The sequence below is a fragment of the Podarcis muralis genome, chromosome 7 (assembly GCF_964188315.1).
Source record: "Podarcis muralis chromosome 7, rPodMur119.hap1.1, whole genome shotgun sequence".
In the NCBI taxonomy this organism is placed as follows: Eukaryota; Metazoa; Chordata; class Lepidosauria; order Squamata; family Lacertidae; genus Podarcis; species Podarcis muralis.
Window position 1 is genome coordinate 41,817,313 of NC_135661.1, and position 16,745 is coordinate 41,834,057.

The following is a 16,745-nucleotide window of genomic DNA, read 5'->3' on the forward strand; positions in this document are numbered from 1 at the left end:
GCAAAGAGAGATGCAGAAAGGACTTGTGTCCAGCATTGCTTTGCAAGTAAAAGCTTGTAAAAGAGAGTTGTACTGTATTGCGTAGGGATGAAGAGGTGAGCCTTTGAGAAAATGCAGTAAGAGGAAGTTTTTGCAGAGTGACGAGGAGTCTGTGCAAAGAAGTGCTGATTAGCCAAGAGTGTGAGGTGTAAATACTTCATTCAGATCTCACCTTCACCTTGGACTTATCAAATGCCCTTACACAAATCACTGTTTATCCTAGTGTCATCCCTTCATCTGTAGCAGAAGGAAAACAGTTGGCCTTCCTTATAGGGGCATTGTAACAGTTGGTGGTGGAGTGCACACCAAATCCCCTTAAAGCACTATATAAATACTGTGTAGTAGCTTTGAGGCCTGTATGAGGGTGAAACACTTGGATGTGGTAGGGATGGGGCTGAGCATGACCAATGCTCCTGTGTTTTTTAAAAAAAGGCAGCACCTGAGATGAGGGGAATGGATGCACCATTTGCCTGATAATAAATTGGCACTGCAGATGTCTGGCTGTGCTGCAACTTATGGAAGCAGTCCCCTTTGAAACAAATGGATATTACACCCAGCAATCGCTCTTATTGGATTTGCACCCTTTCTGCCCAGATGCTCCAAATGGATTCCTGTCATTGACTCCCCTGCGCAGCTTTGGCCTTTTATTCCAGAGGACCCAGCAGACCACCGAGTAGGTAAAGCAGCCACAGCTATGCTTTGCACATGGAAGATAGATTGTCTGTTCAGGTATTGTGAGCAGGTTTCTGTGGAGAATGATGCTCCAGCTCCAGGTGAAAGTAGGTGTCGTACCTGACTCTTTATTTGTGCTCTTGTTTTTTCAGAGAGCTCAGAAGAGGAAGATGCTCCTTCGTTTGCACCATCCAGTTCCATTGATGGCAACAACACAGACTCTGAGTTTGAGAAGGGCCTGAAACACAAGGCCAAGAATCAGGAGCCTCCCAAAGCTGTCACACCCGTGAAGGATGAATATGAGTTTGATGAGGATGATGAGCAGGACAGGGTCCCACCAGTTGATGATAAACATCTTCTGAAAAAGGATTACAGGAAAGAGACTAAAGCAAATAGTTTTATTTCCATCCCCAAGATGGAAGTAAAAACTTATACTAAAAACAGCACAATCACACCAAAGAAAGCATCCCATCGTATCCTTTCAGACACATCTGATGAAGAGGAGACCAGCCTGCCTGTGGGGACTGGGGAAAAGCTGCGGCTGACAACCCATTCTATCCTCCCCAGCAGCAAGGCTCGAGAACCTTCTAATGCCAAACAGCAGAAAGAGAAAAGCAAAGTGAAGAAGAAGCGCAAGAAGGAAGCAAAGGGCAAAGAGGTTCGGTTTGGCAAAAAAAATGACAAGTTTTGTTCCTCTGAATCAGAGAGTGAAAACCTGGAGAGTGAGGAGGATGACAGAGACTCTGTACAAAGTGCTACCTGTGTAAAGGACTCCAGATTGGTGTTGAAGGAGTCATCCTTGTTTAATTCCCTTTCTGCTTCTTCTGCCTCTTCCCATGGGAGTTTGGGGTCTCAGAAGCATAATGCTACCCTTGCAGAGCAGCACTCCAAGCACTGGAGGACAGACAACTGGAAAACAGTCTCTTCTCCAGCCTGGTCAGATGTCAGTTCCTTATCAGATTCAACAAGGACGAGGCTGACCAGTGAGTCTGATTACACGTCTGAGGACTCAAGCCTGGAATCATTGAAGCCTGTGAGGAAGAAGCAGGAGCCCAAGAAGCGCGCCCAACATGGAGCTGCTGTGATTGTGGAGAAGAAAAATTCATTCCATGCCAGTGTTGATGGAGCTATTCCAAAGCGAGACAAGGAGGGGAAAGTTGTAAAAAAGCATAAAACGAAACACAAACACAAAAACAAAGAGAGAGGCCAGTGTCCTGCCACCCAAGACATTAAAATAATCAAAGCCTTTTCTTTTGACTATGAGGACTCTAAGCAGAAGACTGATAAGGCTTTGATTGTGGAGACTGAATGCCCTGTTGAGAACAAGCTCAAAGTGCTTAAGCATGAGAGGGAGCACTTCAAGAAGGAAGACAAATTTCAGAAAACTAAATCTGAGGAGAAGGAGTGGCTGTTTAAAGACGATGCTGGAAAAACCTCCAAAGAGGAGAAATCCTTGAAAAAAGCCAAGGAGGCAAGTAAAGATCTCAGTAAAACTTTCAGAGAAGAAAAGAGCAGCAGATTGGAAAAAGAGAAGCCCATAAAGGAGAAATCTCCTAAAGAGGAAAAACCTCGAATACACAAGGAAGAGCGAAAGAAAAAATCTAAGGACAAGCAGTTCAAGGCTGATAAGAAAAATGAACTGAAGGAGGAAAAACCAGCAAAACCAGAGAAGGAGAAAGCCCTGAAAGAGGAGAAAGAGAGATGTAAAAAAGACAAAGGTTACAGGGAGGAGCCCAACTTTGAAGAGTTTAGTAATAAAAACCAGTTTTTAGAAAGCGAGGACACAAAGTTCAGCCTCTCTGATGATCAGCAAGATCGGTGGTTTTCAGATTTGTCATCGGATTCTTCTTTTGATTTCAAAGGAGAGGATAGCTGGGATTCACCAGTGGCAGACTACAGGGAAATTCAAAATGACACTGTGACAAAACTCATCATAGAAACGGTGAAGGAGGAGATAAAAGACAAGAAGCGGGATAGTAAAGCAAAAGATAAGAGGGAGTACAGCGAGAAACGTAATGAAAAAGATACTTTTCTAAAAAAGAAAGAGAGGGAATATGTTGAGCGGAACTCTGAGAAGAAAAAGGACCAAGTTGAAAAGCATAAAAGTATTTCTAGTTATCTGCCTGAAAAGAAAAGAAAGGATTCTGCTGAAAGCTTTAAAGAGAGAAAGGAAAAGGAGGCTAGTGAAACTAACAGAGAGAGAAGAGATTTGCCCGATAGCTCTAAAGATAGAAAAGAAGTTAAAATAAAACAAGAAGAATCCTACAGAGATGAATTTAAAGACTATGGCTGTGAAACATTCTTCAAAGAAAAATCTGAACCCGAATTTAGTGGGAAAAATGTGGAGAACTGGGATAGGCATCATTCAGGAAAAGAGAAGAAAGATGTGCCAGAGAAGGACAAGAAAGAGAAATTAAAAACAGAAAAGTACAAGGAGAAATTCAAAGTGGAGGACAAAGAGAGAAATGAGAAAGCTTTGCCGGAAAAAAACCAGAAGGACAAAGAATTAGATAAAAGTTTTAAAGAGAAGAAAGATACAAAGGAGAAATATAAAGATCCTCACAATAAAGATAAAGAGAGAAAGGGTTCACTAGACCAAGTTAAAGAGAAGAAAGAGAAGAACTTTTCTGGAGATAGAGAGGATTTCCACGAGAGGAGGGATGAGAAAAAAGGCCGGGAGAGGACATGGTATAACATCTTAGATATCTTCACAGATGAAAGCGAAGATGAGAAGGATGATTATAGCCTAAGTGGGTTCAAACTTGGAGAGGGCCTTGGGAGCGAAATGCACCGTATGGATAGCATGCAAGACAAAGACGATAGCATGGTAGCTGAGAGGGACCTTTATGTCCCTGACAAGCACAGGAAATACTCCTCTGACCGGCAGCATTCCACTGAGAAACAGAAAGACAAAGAGTCAAAAGAGAAGAAGAAGGACAAAGGGTTACCAGAGGGTGGAAAGGAGAAAAAAGAGAAAAGCTCCTTTGAAAAACACAAAGAGAAGAAGGACAAAGACTCAGTAGAGAAGTATAAAGACAGGAAGGAGAGAAGCTCAGTGGACTCAGCCCAAGAAAGGAAGGCAAAGCAGAAATTCCCTGAAAAGGTGGAAAAGAAACATGCTGGGGAAGAGAAGGTTAAAAACAGGCACAAGGAAAAGCCAGATAAAGAGTATACTAAGGAGAAACGGTCTTCGAAAAGCGGAGAAGCAGAAAAGAGCTTGCTGGAGAAACTGGAGGAAGAAGCCCTCAATGAATACAGAGATGACTCCAATGATAAAATCAGTGAGATTTCTTCTGATAGCTTCACAGACAGAGGGCAAGACCCCGTACTCACCAATATCTTTGAGTCTTCCAACCTTTCACTTGCAGATGCCACCGAAGAGAAATTTAAGGAGTCTCTGCCTTTGCCTTGCCTTCCAGATAAACTCAAAGAGAAAGAGAGGCACAGGCATTCTTCATCCTCATCAAAAAAAAGCCATGAAAAGGAAAAAGCAAAGAAAGAGAAAGCTGAAAAGAAAGATAAAACAGATGAGTTTAAAGACTCCAGCAACAGGAAAGATTCTACTCAGTATGAGAAGGACTTTGCCATGGATGGAGAAGGCATTAGTATTTCTTATGGAACAAAAACAGAGGCTGAAGAAGAACTGGACAAAAACATGGAGTATTTGTTTCCTGAAAAAAAGGAAAAGAATGATGCTGAAAGAGAACTTCCAAAGAAGGCAGAAAAAGACAAAGCGTACAGCTCCAGCACAGTCAGCACAACCAAAGAGAAGAAGAAGAGGGACAGGCATAAAGAAAAGTGGAAAGAGGAGAGAGAGAAGCACAGAGACAAACACACTGATGGTTTCTTTAGGCACCACAAGGAGGAGCAGAAGTCTGCCAAAGACAAGGATAGCTCTCAAGTGATCACTCTTAAAGACAAATCAAAAGAGGAAACACCCAAATTTAATGACCTCAAAGTAAAGGAACGACTCAAGGAAAATCAAGAAAAGGACAAATCAGAGTGTCTTAAAATGAGCAACGGGAATGATAAAATAACCTTACCCAAAGAAGGCACCAAGAAGGACATCAGACCCAGGGAAAAGCTTTTGGGAGATGGTGACCTAATGATGACCAGCTTTGAGAGGATGTTGAGCCAAAAAGATCTTGAGATTGAAGAACGCCACAAGAGACACAAAGAGAGAATGAAACAAATGGAGAAGATGAGGCATAGATCTGGAGACCCCAAATTAAAAGACAAAGTCAAGGCCAATGAGGATATGCGCAAAAGGAGTCTGGATATGACTACAAAGAAACCACTGGCGCCTGACACTCAGTTAAAGGACAAGAAACTCAAAGATCTAGGCCCACTGGCTCCAGTAGTATCCCCAGATAACAAGAACCAACCTGTTGTTGGGGTGGATTCCAAGGATTGGATAGCCGGCCCCCAAATGAAGGAAATCCTACCTGCGTCTCCAAGGCCAGATCAGAACCGGCCAACAGGGGTTCCAACACCAGCATCTGTTGTTTCTTGCCCAAGCTATGAAGAGGTGATGCAGACACCAAGGACTCCATCTTGCAGCAATGAAGATTACACAGATCTGATGTTTGACTGTGCTGACTCTCAGCATTCATTGCCCATATCCACCATGTCCATGAACGCTTGTTCTCCATCTTTCTTTGACAGATATTCCAACTCTTCAAGTGGATTCCCGGAGAACCCAAGTCAGACCCCAACAAGGACTATTCCCTCTACAAATCTTCACCGTTCAATGTCTGTAGATATCAGAAGAGCAGCAGAGGAAGAGTTCAATGTTGGGGACAAATTTTTCAGGCAGCAAAGTGTCCCAGCCACTTCTAATTATGATTCTCCAGTTCAGCACTTGATGGAGGAGAAAGTATCTCTCCCCTCCATTCCCATAGAAAAGTTCCCATGTTTGTCCCCAGAATATTATTCACCAGACTATGGAGTCCCATCCCCTAAAGCAGAGGCATTGCATTGTGCACCAGGAACTGTGGGCAATGTTGTTCAGTCCCCTGAAAGTGTATTTTCTGGATTGCAAGCCAAATCTTCCCCTTCTCATAGAGATGAACTGCTTGCCCCATCTGTTGAAAGTGCTCTCCCTCCAGATCTTGGCCTGCCTTTGGATGCCACAGAAGAGCAACAAGCAACCGCTTCCATTATGCCCCCAGAGTCCAGCTTTTTACCACCAATTGAAGACAATGAGTTTGGCTCTAGCATTCCGGAGCAGAATAGTACTGAGTGGGAGACCACTCCAACAAGAAATCTGGATCCTCCTGTGCCTCAGAGTTTGGTTGGCAATCCTTCTGATCATGCTGTCAGCTGGACAGTGGGATCAGAGCTGCTCATTAAATCTCCCCAACAGGGTCCTGATTCCCCAAAGCCTTTCTGTTCTCCAGACATCACGCATCCCACACCTGTGCCCTTCATTTCTGCAGATTCCCTACATCCCAGTTCCCCCGTTTCCTACTCTCTCTCAGTGACTGAATCAAGGCTTGATACAGCAAAGGAAGATGCTGAAGAAGCAGTTCCAACAGAAATGGTGACTGCAGAACAGCAGGCTTCATATGCAGATTCCCCTGCTAGATTAGACACTTTCTTTAGTAGTGGTAGTAAGCCTGTTCCAGAGGAAGCATCTGACACACCTTTGCAACCAGCTAGCATGCCAGCAGAATCGAAAGTGGAGGCTGTTAATGCTCTGGAAAACTTGGAAGAGAGCACCATTGCCCCTGTAAATCCCGAGGAACAAGCTGCATGGCCTGATTCATTTCCAAATTCAGAGGATGACTTAGACCTGGGTCCTTTCTCTTTACCAGGATTGCCACTTCAATCAAAAGATGGTCCAGAGGAAGAATTGGCAGCGTCAGCTGAAGACACTCATGCGGCAGATCAGGAAACCACCAGTGCAGACTTTGTGGATGTTGGGGTGTCTTTGGGGGCTACAAACAAGCAGGATGATCTAACTCTTAACCAAAAGAGCATCCTTCCTGAGGAGCCAGATCTACACACTGATGAGCAAAAGGCCAATGAGATTTCACTAGAAGTTGTGTCAGAAGCATCAAGTGCCCCGGAACAGAAAAATATAGAAGAAGCGGAGGCTCCCCAGAATATTCAGGAGGTGACACCAGCAGATCTTGCTCAGTCAGAGACCAAGGAGGAGGAAACCAGTTGTGAAGAACTCTCCTCAGCTACTCTTGCATCAGACAGTGGTTCTCAAGTTAGTTTGAGCCAAGCAGTCCGAACTGAGAGCACTGATGTTCAAGACGTAGTGGTACCCGGAAGCAACAGCCAGATCCCTTCCTCTCAGACAGAGGTGCTGCAAGGGAGTACCCAATTAGAATCCACAGAGCCACCACCCAAACCAGTCCCTGAAACCCCAAAGCCCCCCAAAATCGAAGAGATCCCACAACGGATCACCAGAAACCGAGCCCAGATGCTTGCCAATCAAAACAAACAGAATGCTGCTGCTGCTGCTGCTACTACTGCTACTGCTACTACTACTACTACAACAACAACTACTACTACTACTTCTGAAAAAGAGTTCCCCCCTGCTTCTGCCCCTTCAACACGAGCAAAGGGGCGTGTCTCAGAGGAGGAAGATGCCCAGGCACAACATCCGCGGAAGCGCAGGTTCCAGCGCTCCAATCAGCAGCTGCAGCAGCAAATCAACACCTCCACCCAGCAGACACGGGAAATGATCCAGCAGACACTGGCTGCAATTGTTGATGCCATCAAGTTGGAAGACATTGAACCTTACCACAGCGACAGGTCCAATCCCTATTTTGAGTACCTACAGATCAGGAAGAAAATTGAGGAGAAGCGGAAAATTCTCTGCTACATCACTCCCCAGGCACCTCAGTGTTACGCTGAGTATGTCACCTACACAGGCTCATACCTGCTGGATGGCAAACCTTTGAGCAAGCTGCACATTCCAGTGGTGAGTAACCTTACACCGCTTGTTGTCTTTATAAACCGTGCTAGCATGGAAAAATCCAATACCACCAGCAATATCTTCCCTTCTTGCATCACAAGTGCATGCTGTAGCGCTGGGGAAGGTATACCTGAACTCTGTTACCTCGGCAGAGGCCCCTAAATCAGTGCTAGTGCACTCGGATCTGCTGCCACTTCATATGAGGAAGGAGCCACCATCACACATTCCTGGGCACTGGTGGACCACCTGCTGTTTGTGGTGTGTGCAGATCAATGGATGTGAATTAAAATTCACTAAACCCCAAATCAGGCATTCTAGACATTGAAAGCAGATCTGCAATTAAGCACAGGCACATGCAAGTTCTGCATGTCTTTGTTTGAGTATATAGGAAGGAAAAACTCAGAAAGCTCAGCAGTGGAGCACCTGCTTTGTGTGTACAAGATTCCAGGTTCAGGTAGTAGCACTGGGAAAGGCCCCTGCCTGAAAACCTGGAAAGCAGCTGCCTGCTGTTTGTGTAAACAAGACTGAGTTAGCAGCTTTGGAGAAGCCCTTTACCTGTCCAGTTGCAACACAACAACCCTGCAGTGATGCCAGTAGGTTTTACACTCCTGTAGTTGTTGCCACCACCCTCCCACTTACTTTTGCATCCCAGATAGGAGGAGACCTGGGATGCACCAAAATAATTACTTTAAAAAGGATCTGACCCAGTGCACCCAGCACTCCTTGGTCCAGTCTACACACACAAATTGCTGGGGAAAGCAGGGCTTTTGTAGTCCAAGATCAAATCTGCTTACTCATTTCTCTAACAATAAAACAATGAACATGGTGGTGATGCAATGACTACTGCAATTGACACAAGATAATATCACCAAGGCAACTATCCGTAAACAAACAACAAACGTCCATAAAAATAGCAAAAGTAGTTTCTTTCTCAAATAGGTTTTATCTTAAATAATTGCAAACACAGTAATAAAGAGTCCACTTGTGATATACCTGTGGTTCAGTGCTCTACAGTAATCAGATGTTTCGTCGCTAAAAAGCTTAGTCATCAAGCTTTGTAGTAAATAATATACAAGAGAAGACAATATGTAAATGACTTAAAGCAGGGGTATACCTGTCCCCATCTGCATGTTTCCATCGGGAGGAGCATAGAAAGATGACAGTATTCTTCAGTTTGTTAAACCTCCTCCTCGTTTCTCTGGCAGACCCTCTAAACTTCCTGAAACCCAGGAACGCTGAGACCCACACACCTTCTGTTTTCCAGACAGTCTCCTTATAAGCTACTCAGAATGTAAAGGCAGCCCACAGTCCCCAAGTTTCTCCCAGACCCCAGAAGAGTGTGCTCGTCTTTTACAACTCTGATCCTAAGCTTGAAGTTTCACACACACTTCAGTGGTCAGATTGGTCAAATTATGAAACTTTACTAAAAATAAAAAAGCAGACAAAAGGTCAAGGCAGTATACAAAATAAACCAGAGCACTGTGGCTCTGAAACTGGACCAACCATAACCTATTCACTAAACTATAGTTGTTCTAATCGACTTACAAGTAAGCAGTGAGGATAGTCAGTTTCATAGAAACTCTCGTCTGCATCCCTGATGGTGGGAAGGGAACTCAACTGCAGAGCAGCTCAGCTTCTTAAGTCTCTCTCCCCCATGCGATCCAGAGACAGTTGCTCAGGTAGGCATCTTAAATACCCTTTTGCGTTTGATTGACTTAGGCCCCAATCTGCCCCACCATTCTCTTTCTTGACAGCAGCTTCCTGTGATCCTATTTGAATCAGCCCTTTATTGAGAACCGTGTGAACTGGATTTTTTTTTTTTAATACTTAAAAGAAAGATCACTACCCAGGTAGAGCACATGCTGCCCATGCAAAACGGTCTTAGGTTCAATCCCCACCTCTGAAACCTGGTCTGAAACCCTAGTGAGCCACCACTGCCAGTGTGGACAGTGCTGTGGCAGATAAACCAGTGTCAATGGCAAGGACCTTTCCTGTTTATCTGAGTACAAGAAGGAGGAAATTAAAGCAATAGATGGAACAAAGCTCACAGTAGTAGGTTCTGCTTATCAGCTGACCTGTCTGAAAGAGGGACATAAACTTTGGTGCTAACAATGTAGGTGCTTTGCTTCCAACTTGGCATTCTGCAGCCTCTTAGCACATTCCTTATGCTCTGCAACAAGGGGAATGTGCAGGTACAAAAGCATCTGTTGGGAAGGAATGGACTCCTAGGCTCTAAAGGAGCTGAACTCAGGTCTCCGTGCTGTGCTGGCCTGTATACCCTGTGGAAGCTAATAGACAAATACTGAACTACGACGTGCAGAGTAGAGCTGAATTCCTTACAAGTGTGCTTGTGGAAAGCATCATAATCAGCTGGTGAGTGGGCGGCAGCATTTGCTCCTTGCTTTACCATGCAGCAGTCAGTTTTCAGCTCACTGTTTTCTGTTCTTTGCAAAATCAGCATGGAGAGGGGCCCCTTTGTGTGTGTGTGTGGGGGGACAGCTACAAGATGTGTGTGTGGGGGGGGGAAGAACCTCTCCGCTCTCACCTCTTATTGTGTAGAACAGGGGTTAACATCCCAAAGCCAAGAAAATTTCTGTCCAAGTCTTCAGAGTTAAAGAAGCAGTTGCAACAAGATACCCCATGTGAGTTGGCTATTGATTTTAAGCAGGCTGTTTGTGGCAAACTATCAGAACTACTCTCTGTGCCTCCTTAGAGAGACTATATATTAACTTTAGGAGATGCTAGTGTAAAGGGGATCAAGGGCGGGAGGGGGGCTGTATGGAGATAAATTAGGTATGGATTGGAAAGTGTGTACTCCAAAGCCACATAAATGATTAACAGCTTCTTGGTTAGAGTATCAGAAAAAACCCAGCATCCGGACTGAACCCTCAGGGGAGCCTGGCGATTCTCCTGCATGCAAGAGCAGGGTGTAAATTGCTGAATATGTTGTCTGCTGCAGGAGCGAGATGGCAATCACACTCCAAGCTGCATCTTGTTAGACTGGTTCAAAGAGCTGCCGCTTCCCTGCTTTCTACTCCACAGCATAAACAGCCAGACATTTGGTGTATTTGGGAGGAGGGGATGTCTCTGCCTGAAAGGTGAACAGGAAGAATACATGAGAGTTCTAGCCCCAGCTGTGTCCTGCTGCGTAAACAAAGCTCTGTTTGGAGCAAGGATGCCTGTGGCTGGGTCTTGACCTCACTGCAGCAGCAGGAAACTTAAGACTTCTCCAGGCACTGCTTGAATGTGAACAGATCCGTTCATTGGAAACAGAAGTGGTGGCTGAAGGTGCTGCGGCTTTGTGACGTTTTTTCTGTTTTCTCTGCATTTCAGATTGCACCCCCTCCATCGTTGGCAGATCCCCTCAAGGAGCTATTCAAGCAGCAGGAAGCAGTCCGTGGCAAACTGCGCCTCCAGCATAGCATTGAGCGGGTAACAGCAAATGCTTAGGTGTCCAAAGGCTGCTGGGGGGCAGGCCTCCCCACTACCCTTCAGGAGCAGGGGTGCCTTTTGCTCCTTGGTAACTCTGTCCTCCTCTCTCCAGGAGAAGCTGATTGTGTCATGTGAACAGGAGATATTGAGGGTTCATTGCCGAGCAGCAAGGACAATAGCCAATCAAGCAGTGCCCTTCAGCGCATGCACCATGCTTCTGGATTCGGAGGTGTACAACATGCCTCTGGAAAATCAGGTCTGGGCCCGTCTTCTGATGGTGATTATGAGTGGGTGAGGCAGAGATGACGCTTTTCTCACCAAGGTGGCTCTGACTTCATCACTCGTGCATTGGGCCTGTGCCCAAAAGAATCTGCACTTTTTGTAGCTTTGGCTGGATCGAATAATTATTCAAAAGTGTGTGTGTGTGTGTGAGAGAGAGAGAGAGAGTGAGAGAGAGAGAGAGAGAGAGAACGAGAACGAGCAGGTATCTCCTGGTGAGCAATGCTAAATTATCCACAGGGTGTTTGCTTTTGTAATTCCTTATGGCATCTTTTCATTAAGCTAATAATGTTGCTTCAGAACTTTTACATTAAAAAAAGAAATGCTGGGCAACTCTGGGATTGTGGAAACTGAAGCTCTGTTCTCCACCTGCATTTTCTTCCCAACCCCAAAATAATTTTAGTACCAGCAAATACCAAAGATCTGGAGCTGTAAATGAGTCAGACTTGAGCACCCTGTGTTGCTTTGCAGCAAGAAAAGAATTTACAAGTGGCTGCAGCTGAACAGAGCAATGACACCAGCACCTCCTACTGGCCACGTGCTTTGCAGCTGCTTTGCTTGCTTGCCATAAAGCTGTCATTTCAGTGGGAAGCAAGTGCTGCATTGCAGACGTCGGTCCCCATGCACTAGGCGGGATAAGGGAAATTTATTAGCTCTCCATCGTATTGATCTTTTTCATCTGATTTAGAGCTCAGCAGTTCCCAATACATGCACTAAGAAAGGAAGATGCTTGGTGCCACATGGCTGGAGGGGTGAGGGTTTTGTTTAAAACAATGGTTGTCAATATGGTGCCCTTTGGATATTGTTGGACTATAACTCCCATAAACCCCACCCAGTATGGTCAGGCATGATGGGATTTGTAGTCCAGAAACACCTGGAGGGCATCACATTGATTATCCCAGTTTGAAAGATCCAAGGGAGATCCTCTTTGAAAGGACCAGCTGAATGGTGTGGTGTACTCCTTAAATATTGCAAAAGTAGAAGGCCCTCCACCTGCATGCTTTAGACTCTTCTGTAGTGAGTCATATTTGTGTGCGAGAGAGAGCGGGGGGGGGGGGGGAGGGAAGAGAAAACAAGCTCAGAACTTATTTTGGTCTTTGTTTGCCTCTCCTAAACTCCCCTTCATTCTATGTCTCAGGGAGATGAAAATAAATCCGTCAGAGATCGTTTCAATGCTCGCCAGTTCATTTCGTGGTTACAGGATGTGGATGACAAGTATGACCGGATGAAGGTGAGCAGTAAAGCCAAAGCATTGGCAGCACCAGGTCTATGGGGGATCCCCCCCCCCACTTGCATTTTAGTAGAGAGGGTTGGAAATAGAGACTTCTTCTGAAGCAAGGTGGTTCTTACCACTTGCTGTTGCCTGCTTGGGAAGTAGGCCCTCTAGCCTGAAATGTGGAGTGATATCTGTCCAGAAGAGTGGGGGTGGGGCAATAATAATTGTCTTCACAGAACATCTCCACAGTGCATCTGATGCTTCCCAGTTGAAGGTGCTGTGAGTGTTGAGCATGGTTAACTTGGACACAAACCAGCTGGCATCTGCTGGAATTAGAGGATTGTGGAGTTAGAAAGGACCCAAAAGCTTATCTATTCCAACCCCCAACAATGCAGGAAAAAATTAAGGCAGCTTCAGGTGTTTATTTATTTATTTACATCCCACATTTTACCCTGACTGGGACTGTAGGCAGCTTACAGATAAAATGGGAAAACTTAAGTATTAAACACAAATAGAATTAAGACAATATATAAAAAGATTTATTAAAAATACAAATAACAACAATAAAAACATAACAGCACCAGCGCTTTCCTTAAAAACAGTCAGTTCCTAAAAGCCTGTTGGAATAAAAAGGTATTTACCTGCCAGCAGAAGGACAACAAGGAGGGAGCCAGTCTAATTGCTCCAGGACAGGAGTTCCAAAGTCTGGATGCAGCCACCAAGAAGGCTCTCTCCCACATCCCCACCAAGTGTGCCTATGAGGGTGGCAGACTGAGAAAAGGGCCTCTCAGAGCCCCAGCAGGTTTGTATAGGAGAATATGGCCTTTCAAATAGCCTGGACCTAATCCTTTCAGAGCTTTATAGGTCATAACTAGCACTTTGAATTGTGCCCAAAAACAGACCAGTAGCCAGTGGAGCTGTGGTAACAACCTTTGGGCCCTTCCGTGTCGGAAAAAGTATGATGCACTCAAGGTTTCCATATTTTCCAAGCAGAGCTTTCATGTGCTGTTCCAAAATGCAAAGATACTTTTCATCCAAGAAATAAAGAAGGTATTACTGCCACAGATGAAGAAAGAGTGGGTACACTTGAAATACATTATGATTCACATCTGACAGTCAGAATGCTTTCTTCTTCAACATCTTTTGAGGTTTGCCTCTATTTCATGGTTTGGAGGTTGTGCCTCTGCATCACTCCCACTCCCGAGAACTGGTAACATTTGAGGTTACCCTTACAATAAGTCCACATTTCACTGTGCCTTACTCCAGGTAGACTGAGCATACTTATCCCCTATTTATTGTGTTTGTTTCCATTGCAGAGCAGGCTCACAAGGCCCGTTGCTCCAAATGCCCCTCTCATCTGGTGGTGTTTCAGCTGGCTCTTCACTGTCAATTCCTTTGCTCCCATCCTATCTTCTCCCTTAAACTATTCTGTTGGGGTTGCCAAGGTCGCTTAGCTGCTCATCGTCCACCTTCTCTGAGTCAGGAGGCCTCTTTCTTGGTGCCTGACATGCACAACCCCAACGGTATCAATTCTGGGGGAGAGGGCACACCAGAGTTCATGTTCCCTGCTCCCAGCCTTTCAAGTAAGCATCGCAAAAAGCAGGTCCAGTTGCAAATGGCACAACTCCTCCTTTGATTCCCTCCCATACAGTCAGCTGCTTTTTCCATTAGACTTTGAAATGTACAGAAAACGTACTAGGTTATAAGTGACTGAAAATGTTTACATTTCTGATAACAGTCTGTTCATGAAACTCAAAAACATTTGCTTTTCTTTAGTTCATTTCCCAGGTTTGCTAATGCCTCATTGCCTGTTTATCAGTAATGTAAATGTTTTCAGTCAGTTGTACCCAAGCGTGTGTTCTCCATCACCAGCCACTTACTTTTTGCTGCCTTCTCCCTTTCTTCAGAACTTGAAAATTTGTCAAGGCTCTTGCCTGATTTAAAAAAGACATTCTAATAAATTAAACCTGCATATATACTTCATAGTTTTGAAGAAAGCAGCATTCTTTCCTTGTTTTTGGAGGAAGCACACACTCAGCACAGCAGGCACCATCTGTGATGAGACATCCCCTTCTGTGTGTGAGAGAAGAATGTATGTGTCTTCTGAGTTGATGTTTGCTGCCTGCTGTCTTTTATAAGTACTTGCATTAACAATTAAAATTTAATAACCTGCTGCATTACTTTAAAAAATTGACTGAATGCCTTATCCCTGGCCCTTTCCTTATTTCATCCTTAATTGGCCCAAGAAGAGAGATTATATTACCTGCTTAGAATCTCCTCACACAGCAGCTACTATCTGAGGACCTAGTTTCTCTCTGAAATGAGCTCCTTGGCCTTTGGATCCTATTTATGGTTAACATTCTGCTTTTACAAGAATAAAATGAAACAATAGAAAAGCACAACTTACAACAAAACACTGATGAATAAAACAGTAAAAAGTAGCAGTCAGAAAAGCAGGAATTAACAGCCGAATAATTAAATGCTCAAACCTTAGTGAGATGGAAACATCTTCAACAACAGATAGATAAAAACAGAAATTGGGGCCCCAGAAGATCTCTAACAAGAGGACAGTCCACAGGAATAGCCAACATGGTGACCTCAGTATGTTGCTGAACTACACCTCCCACCACTCCTAACCCATGAACATTTTGACTGGGACTGATGGGAGGTGTAGTTCAACATCATCTGGAGGGCCCTCGATTGGCTATCCCTGCTCTATTGGTCCTGGGCTGTTCCCAGGCTAACATCAGCATTTCAAATGCTCCACCCCCACCTAATTGTGTTTGGTTTTCTTTTCTGGTCCAGACGTGCCTGTTGATGCGACAGCAACATGAAGCAGCGGCCTTAAATGCAGTGCAGCGAATGGAGTGGCAGCTGAAAGTGCAGGAGCTGGACCCTGCTGGGCACAAATCGCTCTGTGTGAACGAGGTGCCCTCGTTCTACGTGCCAATGGTGGACGTGAACGATGACTTTGTGCTCTTGCCGGCATGACAGTACCAAGCCTGGAGACATTCTCACTGCAAACTGGCATGGGTGGGTGCCCCCTGAGGATGGGTGCAGGCGCTCACACACACCCCAACCGCTTGCTGATGAATCCCAAGTCAGACAAGGAGGAAGCAGGAAAAAAAATCAATGAGAAAATCAATGGCACTTTCTTCACACTGTCTCCCTGCGCACCAGGCAGCAGGAGCAGGGGAAGGTGAGGTGCAGGCAGCTCCTTTCACACCGGTTGCTGTGTCGGAAGGCAGGCAGCTTGCGCACGGCAGCATCTTACCAGACTGGAGGGAGGAAGGAGAGAGACCGATGGAAGCAGGGAGCAAGAGAAACCCTGAGACACCCCCCTCTGTGCTGCATCGGCTGCCAAACAGGGAAGGGAGGTGACCAGGGCCGTTGACACACTCACAATCACAGCAGTTGTTTCAAGCGCTTTGATTCCTCCCACCCCCCATTTGCCCGTGGGTGGATCTTTCCTCAGATAAACTGCAGGGCAAAACTGTGGGGGTAGGTGGGTTCTGGGGAGGGGTGGGAGAGTTCTTTGGTTTCTTCTTGCATCCAGGCTACAGTAAAATAAGTTGATAAAAAAAGAAGAAGAGAGCACTCAGCCAGGCCCTGGAGGTGGCACAGACAAGGGCCAGGCCACTGGACTCGAGACCCAGGACATGCTCCAGGTATCCTTCAAAACCATGGGGAGGCAGCAGCCACCTGACCCTGTACAATAAGTGGCGCAGAGCAAGGACTTTGCAATTCAGTTTTTAAATGGAGTAAAATCCGTATGGTTTATATATATATATATATAAATATATATAAATATATATATTTTTCCTTTAATCTTGGGCATTTTGTTTCTCTTTCAGAGAACATAACTTGAAAAAAAAGATAAAACACTACAAGAGCCAATACTCGTATAAAGATAAATTGTATCCCATAAAAGCTGTACAGTTTTTATATTCATTAACAATGTACTTTTGCTGCCTTCTAGATAATTTATTTTGCAACACATTACTGCACAGTTGTAAATAACTTATGTACTGTAACATCACTTTCAGTCATGTGTAAAGAAATAAATAAATTAATTAAAATTACCTTTGTATGTATAGTTCACCCTAGGCAGCACCCTCCCACCACCACCCCTTTCCCACTGCTCACCCCCAGGGAAGGGAAAAGCAACACACACCA

At 44.9% G+C, this 16,745-nt stretch overlaps 1 protein-coding gene across 7 annotated transcripts in view; it reads left to right on the forward strand.

Annotated features, from left to right (window-relative positions):
- ANKRD11 (ankyrin repeat domain 11) overlaps positions 1-16,651 on the forward strand; it is a 185,045-nt gene extending 168,394 nt beyond the window's left edge. For 5 of the 7 annotated variants that reach the window (XM_077931577.1, XM_077931582.1, XM_077931579.1 and 2 more), the window contains 5 exons: positions 864-7,648; positions 10,976-11,074; positions 11,187-11,351; positions 12,492-12,584; positions 15,375-16,651. In XM_077931577.1, coding sequence (XP_077787703.1) covers positions 864-7,648; positions 10,976-11,074; positions 11,187-11,351; positions 12,492-12,584; positions 15,375-15,560 — 7,328 coding nt within the window. In that variant the 3' untranslated portion in view covers positions 15,561-16,651. The remainder of the gene's footprint in view (positions 1-863; positions 7,649-10,975; positions 11,075-11,186; positions 11,352-12,491; positions 12,585-15,374) is intronic. The other 2 variants (XM_077931581.1, XM_077931583.1) reach the window with 1 other exon arrangement.
- Positions 16,652-16,745: the final 94 nt, after the last annotated feature.